The sequence below is a fragment of the Harpegnathos saltator genome, unplaced genomic scaffold, assembly GCF_003227715.2.
Source record: "Harpegnathos saltator strain DR-91 unplaced genomic scaffold, Hsal_v8.6 scaffold657, whole genome shotgun sequence".
NCBI classification, from domain to species: Eukaryota; Metazoa; Arthropoda; class Insecta; order Hymenoptera; family Formicidae; genus Harpegnathos; species Harpegnathos saltator.
In genome coordinates this window covers 216,274-226,406 of record NW_020230490.1, presented here as the reverse complement: position 1 = coordinate 226,406, position 10,133 = coordinate 216,274, and the positions used below count along the sequence as shown (strand labels likewise).

Below are 10,133 nucleotides of genomic sequence, written 5' to 3'. Positions count from 1 at the left end.
TTGAAACTATGGATATTTCCCATGTATTTGCTTACATCGTCACGTCTGATTAAATTGTATTATCGGACAATCTTGTTTAATTGTACAAAGCTCGGGGAATTATACAGAGTCCGGAGACGGAAATACAGGCGTCATAAATCAATGTTATCCATTGTACATTCCATGATTTACGTTTTATCTCAGAAAGTTTCCGAAGGATTACGGAAAACGTCAAGAAGCAACACTGATGTTGATTCTCAGACGCGCATATATTTAATTGACCATCAAAGATCAAAATAATATCGCGGCCTTGTTTTGTTTCTCTCTCTTTCTCTCAATATTTGAAATTTTATTTTATATTTTACCAACAAAATCAAACTAGGTATTGTTGCGTCAAAACGACCGTCGAAAACGACAATTCGGTGTATTCGCTATATTCGCTACTCAACGTTCTTCGTGAAATCTTCGTTCTCCGTAAATCTTAACAGCAAAATCATTTGTCACACGTCAACGATCCCACAGACATTTATACATTTACGAGTGCACATTATCGCGTAAATAATTTTATAAATTTGCACGTGTAAAATTGCTCACTTCTGAGTCACGCTCACCACCGTATTTCCTTCTCCGTCTGGGTAAACCCCCCGTGCGTCTCTGCCGCACGCGGGTTACCACTTCTCTTCCTCGTGAATAGACTATAATCTACCGGATTGTCGGGCTGACCGGTTTTACTCTTTACCGTACACCGAAGCATACACGCTCGACCTGTCGTCCTATCTGCGAGCGTCAGTTGCGAGACCAAAAATCACACTAGTTTGAAAACCAACATCAACGAAATCTGACTTTGCGCAACGTGAAATCATTGATCATGCGGCTCCAATTGGGTGAGCAATGTATTTTCCTTCGTAAAAATTCATTATTGACAAAGAAAAATTTTTAATTTCTACAGGTACACTTTAGAAACAGGTACACTTTAGAAAAATATATATGTCATCATTTTTCCAAGTTAAGAATCATGGTTTTAAATATGTATAAGCGTGTAATTATGTTTCGTTAAAATTGTGGTATGTAAAATTTGTCAAATTCAATTTTTATCAGCTTTTCTCTGCTTTACGAAATTGTTAAAAGATGCGAAAATTTTGGATATACCGTCAAGTGTCATGCTATATCATCGTTTACTTCTTTATATATGTATCGAATCCTCTCTTATATATATGTATCGAATCCTCTCGAGTAAATTTACCGTGATAGAATACGCAAATGAAATTCACGAGAGTCGCACAAGAACATCGAAGGTCAATGTTAAAATCCTTGACATTCTTTATCATTCAGAATATAAAAAATTCAAGGCTGTTTACCAATTGAGGTTGCTGACTGCCAAACAAAAGAATGGTTTCCTCGAGGTTTCCGTTCAGATAAATATCAGTGCGTATGGTTGTTATTATCGAATTAGATCATCTAACCGGAAGTGTCGTTGATAGTACACACTGCAGAAAATAGATAGAATTAAAAAAAACCGGACGTTTATTATTATTGAACACATAATTGTAGGAAAAATTCTTAGAAGTGGAAAACTCGTTATTCCTCAAATGTCAATAAGAAACATTAATGAAAAGAGAGAGAGAGAGAGAGAGAGATATTAATTGACTGCATGATACATCGATTTAATATTGAAAAAAGAAACTGTGAAATTGGCATGACATTTAACATTAGTTATTCAATCCGTGTATAAAAATATTACCTCTACTCTCTCATCAATGCCACATTGGATAGTGTTGTCTTCATAAAATCAACGTTCATAAAATAACATTATCGTCCCGGAATGTGCCTTTCAACGTATAAACTCTAAAGAAAGGAAACTTTCAATTACGTAGGATATCTACTGTGTCTCTCGATCGCGTTGCTTCTCACGAGAAAAAGCATCTACGTCGTGGCGCAAACATCTGCACAGGCAAACGTTTCTTCACCAGTAAATTCTGGCGTGGCTCAAGTCTCTGACGATGACGATTTCGTGCCTTATCAAGGCGAGCGTTTCACCATATTCGATTGGATGTTGTTTAAGGTATTTACGCTCGTATTACCTATCGTAAATTTATTAATGATACTGATACTGAATATCTAAACGAGAGACGAGAGGAAACGCGAAAGACCACTTAAACGTCTTCTCTAAATCGTTTTTTTAAACAATGTTATCTTGCGTGATTATGAGCTCACAGTTTTGACACACTTTGATTTTGATATTTCCAGAATCTCGCCAAAGCAAATTCAGGCAATGTATTGATATCGCCGATTTCTATCAAATTGGCATTGGTGCTCCTTTTCGAAGGAGCGCAGGAACAAACCGCTTACGAACTTGCCAATGTTTTGCAACTTCCGGTTAGCACGTCGGCCATTCGGGAGAGATTTAGCGGCATCCTACGATCACTACAGGTAAATCAATAATTAATATATCTGATTTTATTATACGTAATGTGAATTAATTTCATAAATTCGTGCCTTCGCTCGCATTGAAAAATTATACATAATTTTTTAAAGTATACAATCATACGACTTTTATTTGAAACATGTAGTTTATACTGTGTGTATTTACAAAGCTACGTACGACATTCTCGTTTACAGACTCCGTCCCCAGCGTACACTTTGAATGTCGGTTCGCGTTTTTACATTGATAACAACGTACAGATCAGACAACGCTACGCGGCAACTATCAAGAGCTTTTATAATACCGACGTGTTCAACGCCAATATGACCGATGTGCATGCTGTCGCATCGAAAGTTAACTCTTGGATCAGTAACATCACCGATGGGCACCTTGAGAAATTGATAAGCAATGGTGAGTTGGAACGCACTTGGATTTCAATCGAATCATATTTGACGTATCTGCCTTGAAATCCAATTTTTTTTTAAATTGCAACTGAAAAATTAAACGAGTTATGCTCACGTTTGCTATTTTGCACCAATATGTATGCTTGCGTGTCTAATGTATATTTGATGTTTCAGAAAACAGTCTAGAGGACTCGGTGATGCTGATAGCGAACGGACTGTACTTCAAAGGCGCTTGGCGTCGCAAATATTTCGCGCCCGAGCAGACTCGTGTTTCTAAATTTCACATCAACCCTAACGTCAGCGTGAACGTGCCGTACATGCATAGCGTGGATCGATTTTACTACGTCGAATCCTCGAAACTCAATGCAAAGATTCTCCGGATCCCATACGACGTACGTAAAGATCCCTATGCGATCTTATGAATATTGACTGTAATATATGTCGTCAAGATCAACGGTTCAAATTGCTTCGCTTTCCTTGGCTTCAGGGCTCTAAATTCGCCATGTACATCATACTACCGCTTACACTGAACGGTTTGGACCACATTTTGAACGAGATCAATCCGTTCATGCTGTCAAGAGACATATGGGCCATGCAGGAGTTGCCGCTTAACGTCTGGATCCCGAAATTCAAGTTCGAGTTTACGAGCCACTTGGAATCTGCTTTGCGAGAGGTAATCTATTCACATTGTTCATGAAAAATGTGATTACTATCGTGCGATACTGATGCGGTTATTTTAGTATGCCTCTTCTTTCTTTCGATAGATTGGTATTCGTGACATCTTTGACGACACTGCGTTGTTGACGGGTATAGCAATAACAAAACGGATTTCCAGACACCTGCAGGTATCCGACGTGGTGCACAAGACTGGAATAGAAGTGAACGAAAACGGCACAATTGCTTACGCTGCTACTGGTAGGTTTTCTCTCCCTCTTTCTCTCTCTCTCTCTCTCTCTCTCTCTCTCTCTCTCTCTCTCTCTCTCTCTCTCTCTCTCTCTCTCTCTTTCTATCTCTTTCTGATAAGCTACACATATAAAATAACGGAAAGATTAATTAAGAAATATTTTAAGCATAGTTTGTCCCAATTATTTGTGTGCAATTCGTCAAATTACAAACTGAAAATCTGTTTCTTTTTCGACGATTGTTATGCTTACGTTTTCTTCCCGCACAGAGGTGCAGATTGGCAACAAGATAGAAGAAGGCACATTCCTTGCTAATCATCCGTTCATGTTCTACATCGAGGACGAGTCCACGGGTACTATCCTCTACATGGGCAAAGTAGAGGATCCGCTAGACACATCTGGGATAATAGAGAAGGTGGAACAGGAATTCCCGTCGCGAATTAATCTGGACACCACGACTTTAACTCCTAAGCCTGGTAAACAATTGTAAAGTTATCTGTTAACTGGTGAATGGTAAAAACGAATTGTCGCATAACATATTTCCCTTTTATGATAATGTGGTTTATGATAATTTGATAGTAGCGCTTATAACGTAATTACACGACACAATTTTAAGAAGCTTTGCTCTTTACTTTAAGAAGCTTTGCTTTTTAAAAGAGCTCATTGGTTGCTTAATTACGTTAAATGAAGTATTAAAATGTGCGTTATTAGTATGCAAAATTAAGTTTCCTCTTCTAATATTTAACAATCACTTGGTGGTACATCTCGAATTCGCGCATTCTAAGATGTATAAGAAGTAACAGAAACAATTATTTTCGTTTAAATACAAAGTATTGCTTTGTAGATGAAAAATTGTTTCATCTGTTATATGATATATTAAATTTTTTTGCTTTGCTATATCGTATATTTTGCTATGCTATATATATAATATAGATTATAAAATCCACGCGAGCGTGGAATTTGAGATGAAATACCTCGTACAGGTAGAATCCACTTTGAATTGCATGAGTTATTACATACTTATGTAATGGATAATTGAGTATTATAATGTGATGGAAAGTCTGACGTAATCGCTTCTCTGATTTGGTCGCAAGTCCTATTTGCTCGGGCATTCGCTGAATGACTATCTTTACCTGATTCATGGTAGACAAAAAATTGCTGCGTACATTTCATAATTTAGATACGGCATGTGATAACGATATTTTTTGAGTACATTATCGTCAAATTATGTGAGTGTGTATATATGTGTGTTATTACAATATTAGCGAGTATTCTATGGGTAGTAAGATCGCACATAATCTATAGTCGTACATCATTGTCATTGCGAGTAGGACTTGGTATTTTTGGATGTAGCGTTAAGTTCGCGCGAATCTTATTTTACGTCATACATTTGATATACTCGAGACGATTTGAATGCGAATTGTATCGAATACCAAAGTCGTTATACCAAAGAATAAATGAACTTGTTTAGCTGCAACATCATGCATTGTCGCCAACATATGTATACGTGCACTAAACTCGAAGATTTAGACAAAATTTCGTCATTTTTTCTTCTTCCTGACAATCTAATAACATATAAATTCGCAAGGAAAATTTAGCTTCGTTATTTCTTTTCGTCTCATCAAGGTCATCAGTCAAAATTCCGTTTCTCTCTACCTCGACTGTGTGAATTTCATAAAAGTAGCTTGTTCGTTGTTCGTCTCTCAAGGATAATTATTGTGCATGTGATAATTGGTGAATAAGCAGCAGAATTAACAACTACGCTGGATTATTGGGATATTAATCGGTGCTTTTTCTTCACATGAGCTTTCTCCGTTTCATTAGCACGAGAGTGCAAATTGCCGCGCGACATCGCCATATAACTATTTGTCGGTGGACACGCGCGATTATCGGCATTTCGCTAATCGTGGGCGGCTATTCACTTCGTATAGGTGTCACCAGCTGTTACGATTCCGCGAACCGTTTGTTTCGATTTGAATAAACGATTGAACGTTTATCTCCACATGACCGCAAATATAGCATTTAAGACGTGTCTTCGGTGGGATATCCCGGTGACGTTGAACATGGAAATTCCGTGGCAAACCTGCTTTCTCATGCTCCTATCTGCCCCACAAGTCGTGTTTACGTTTTGATGTCATCGCGATCAGTATTGCTTTAGCACCTTATCACGACGATGCAAGTGAGACGTGTCACTTCAACTTTTGCTCACAATAATTATATTCACGATAGATAATCAAATTCATAGAAATTTGCAGTCGTGTGCTTTTCTCGCTCAGGCTCCATTAAGGAAAAAGTATATATTAAATTTGTTTATTGTAAAAAATATGTTAGATTATCTATTTAAAAGGAATATGAGTACGAAAGAAGTGTGTAGAGCCAAATGGAAAAATTATCACGCTTGGAGCGGTCGCACAATCTCTTACGAGGTTCTCAGAAAAACGAGACGCGTTTCCTTGAATTGCACATTCGTGGACGAACAATTGTATAACACTACGCTCGATAAATGAAAGATAATCTTTCCTGAGAAGAAAATGGCTGTTCGTTACCTCGGAAGATCCATGCGTGTCTTCGGTAATCCAAAAAGAAAGAGAGAGAGAGAGAGATAGAGAAAGAGAGAGAGAGAGGCGTTTTTAACGCAAATTTCTATTCCGCACGCGAATGGCTGCTATGTGCCAACATATCGGTCGGTTTTGTTCGCGTGTTGCTGCGCATTATATTCGCATCGTGATGAGGCAACAAACCAGCATCCAGTTGTCCTGAAGTGGGGACGACCGCCAGCCGGAAGTAAAGTCGTTAGCGGCTCCGAGCATCACTCGCATAATTTCCGTTATTCGTGTTCATTCGTACATCGTGCGAGTCACGCGAAATACATATTCGTCCAGTCAGTTTTGAGTGCGCGCGTCTACTTTCATATCACGAAAATGCGGTCGTCCTCGGTGTGGATCCTTTGGTATACCTTCGCAGGTATACCTCTCATAAAGAAGAGCAAGAGAGAAAGTCGTCGCGGAGGATATTTTAAATTTCTTCCCGAGACGCCACTCGAGACGCTTCTGTCGGTCTGTCGCCTGGTCGCCTGGTCGTTTTTATCTTCATCCTCATTGTCGGATAATCATCGGGAGGTCTCATTCATCAGACAATGACGAGTTCTAATGTGGAAAGATAATCAGTCATTTTCGCATCTTCACGCTTAAATATTTTTACTGTGGTCGTCCTGGGAGTGCACGTGGAGACATCGCGCGCCGGCCTCTCTCGTCTGTCTGAACCTGAACCTGATCGTAAATCAAAATCGAATGGCCGAATGGCCTCTGTCGAGTGGCGTCCCACGTGCAGTTACATAATCATCCGACATCAGCTAGACGACAGGCATTCAAATCACTCGGCCGGTTTTACGATCGGTCCCCGACGATATTCTTTATCGTTTCTTTGACATCTTCGCTTTCGTCTTTCTCGAGCGTACGAGGGAGACGCGCCTTATCGTCAGTTTGTCGGACAAGGAAAATCCTTCTCAGTAGTCGGCGAGGTCACGTGGTAACCTTTAGTCACGCTTTGTGCAATATTCGTACGATGATGAGTCTGTGCGTATAATTTTAATATCACTGGTGATAATCGTACGTCGATGCGCATGCTTTTGCAGCTGCTTTCAGAGGTGATCAGCCGTCGGTGTTTTTCGCGGGATCTACGCGCTAATTTAATCGCAATTGGAAATAAACTCGAGGTGGAATTACGTGAATTGTGATAGCGCGATTGCGTACACACTATACTATGTATAGTCGATGATGCGTATAATGATGAGAAGCGTTAATACGCGCACGGAGCGATAATTATAAGAACATAAACGAGCGTCTCGTTGTCGTAAGAAGTCGCGTTCGTAATTAACGCAAAGATGTTTCCCCGCAGCCGTTCCGATTTCCATGAGCGCCGAAGACCGATACAACTTCTTCAACATCGACCTTCTACAGGTGAGAGAAAGATCTTGCGCGCAAAGAGACGCGAAACAAAAGAAGAAGGAAAACGAGATGAGATCGTATGGAAGATTACGTCTCTACTGCGGAAAATAATTGCAACCGAGAACATGAAATTTACGTAATCAGAAATTTCGCTCGTTGAACCAAGTTGAGAGACATATTAGTATATAATATAGTTTTTCGCATACAGTAAGAGTATTTTTTTAACGAAAAGATCAAGATGTATTCCAAGAATATTCCAAAAATTTCATAACCATACGCAATCCCTAGAGAGTGAGCGAGAATGCTAATGGCAACGTGGTAGTGTCCCCATCCAGCGCAAAGGTCGCTCTTACGAGTCTGGTGGAAGGCACCGGTGGTCAAACGCGTCAGGAGCTCTTGTCGGCTTTGAGATTACCGCCGGAGGAATACGCAATCAGGAGAACAGCTAGGCTGACTCTAACGATTTTAAAGGTACTTTGACCTTTCGATCGATGAAGAAGACCCAGGCAGAACAGAAAATCACGATGACGTCAGAATGACGTCAAAATGATGAGGAAAACTCATTTTTCCGTCATGATTCGATCGTTTTCTCGTCATTTTGATGTTATCCTGATCTTCTGTTCTGCCTGGGAGATTCGTCGAAATTACTGATTGATTTCGATGCTGTAAACATCGCGGAAACAGTTATTATAAATTTATGCACGTGAGCACAAATCGATAATACGAAATCGATGCAAGTTGAATCTTACCGGAAGTATGTTGACTCTGAAAGTCTGAATTATCCTCTTTCTCTTTCTCACGCTTTTCTCTCCCGAAAATTCATGCGATTTTGTTTTTTTCACTTCTCACTTTTAATTTCAGAACTCGCAGAATGGCACGGAGATCGACGCGGCCACTCGCTTATGGATTAATTCCGCTCTTGTACCGTCCGCTTATTACATCAATGCCTTGCAACGGCATTACGATACCAATATCCAGCAGTTAAATTTCGCAGATGCAAACGGTGCGGCGCAGACAATCAACAATTGGGTTAGCGATGCCACCCGGAACAATATCAATTCAATCGTGCAGCCTGGTAATTGACACCCAAGTTCTATCGAGAATAGCGGAAAGTACTTTCCTTTAGACGGGGAATTTCGGATGGTCGTGTTAGAGCGGAAGCTTGTCTACTCAATTTCAAGGAGACATAGGGACACCGACTCCCCGCTCGTAGAGATCCCATCACATGTCATCGTTTCAGGCACCCTTGACGCTGACACCCAGTTGCTATTGACCTCAGCCTTGTACTTCAAAGGACGTTGGTTGAAGTCCTTCGATAAAGACGCAACACGTATGCGATGTTTCAACGTGCCTCAACGTGGCTGTCACAACGTCCCCATGATGGAGAACACCTCCAAGTATCGGTATGCTTACATAGCTTCTCTCGACACCGAAATAGTGGAGCTCCCGTATTCGGTAAGGGATCCTGATCCATGCGTTATTCACCCCGCGAAACATGCGTTTCCCCAAAAAGGTATTATCTTATCGGCATTTCAGGACGGCAGGACGGCTATGTTGTTGTTCCTCCCGGCTCATGAGAACACCGATCCGTATCTTCAGATTCTCACTAAAGATCTGTCATATGTGCCGATGAAAACGCTGCTGGCCAGCCTCGTGGAAACCGAGATTTCGGTTTTCATTCCGAAATTTAGTGTCGAAAGCAAACTGGATTTGCGCACACCCTTGATGCAAGTGAGTAGCTGTCAATTAAACTTATGGAACGGTCTATTTCTTCTGTTTACGTCGTAACTAACTCGTTATTATCGTTAATATTATAATAGCTATTACCAATTTTATTAATATTATTAATTTTAACTATCGTTAACCCTTGTGTGTAATGTATAATAATATTCGTTAAAAATACATTCTTTCGTTTTAGATGGGTGTACTAGACATTTTCACTGCAGCAGCAAATTTCACGGGCATCATGCATAATAATTACATGCGAGTAGGAAATATAATACAAAATGCTAAGATACAAGTCGACGAAGAAGGAACGATTGCTGCTGCCGTGACAGGTAATATTCTTGGGTATAATTTGTAAGATTCCTTTTAACATATCCTTGTTTATGGACTGTTTTCAACGTTATGCCTATTTATTTTGCAGAACTCACAGTTATACCCCTCATGGGAATGGCACAAACTTTCGTTGCAAATAGACCATTTATCTTTGCCATTGTCGATGTGCCAACAGGTGAAACACTCTTTGCTGGTCGCATTCTGGATCCCGTTGTGCAGAATATCAGCAACGTTTAACAATAAGTCTAATATTCAAATATGATACATTTTACACTTAAGATGCTTGCAATACAAAAGACTATCGTTTATGTATATAATATTGCTTTGTGATGCAAATAACATTTGTACTGTGTTGTTATAATCATAGAATGAATGTTTCTTTTATACCTATATAAAGGAGAGAAGTGATAAAGAAAGAGAG

The 10,133-nt window shown here is 39.8% G+C and overlaps 1 protein-coding gene across 1 annotated transcript; it reads left to right on the top strand.

The window, feature by feature from the left end:
* The first annotated feature begins 343 nt into the window (after nucleotides 1-343).
* On the top strand, nucleotides 344-10,132 carry LOC105182809 (uncharacterized). The gene is made up of 15 exons (XM_011140508.3): nucleotides 344-863; nucleotides 1,854-2,041; nucleotides 2,227-2,409; nucleotides 2,599-2,812; nucleotides 2,980-3,197; nucleotides 3,293-3,478; nucleotides 3,570-3,720; nucleotides 3,977-4,183; nucleotides 7,605-7,666; nucleotides 7,943-8,125; nucleotides 8,516-8,729; nucleotides 8,895-9,109; nucleotides 9,191-9,385; nucleotides 9,573-9,711; nucleotides 9,801-10,132. Exons 1-15 carry the CDS (start codon nucleotides 848-850, stop codon nucleotides 9,947-9,949), a joined length of 2,520 nt encoding a protein of 839 aa, XP_011138810.1. The 5' UTR covers nucleotides 344-847; the 3' UTR covers nucleotides 9,950-10,132.
* The last annotated feature ends 1 nt before the right edge of the window (nucleotide 10,133 follows it).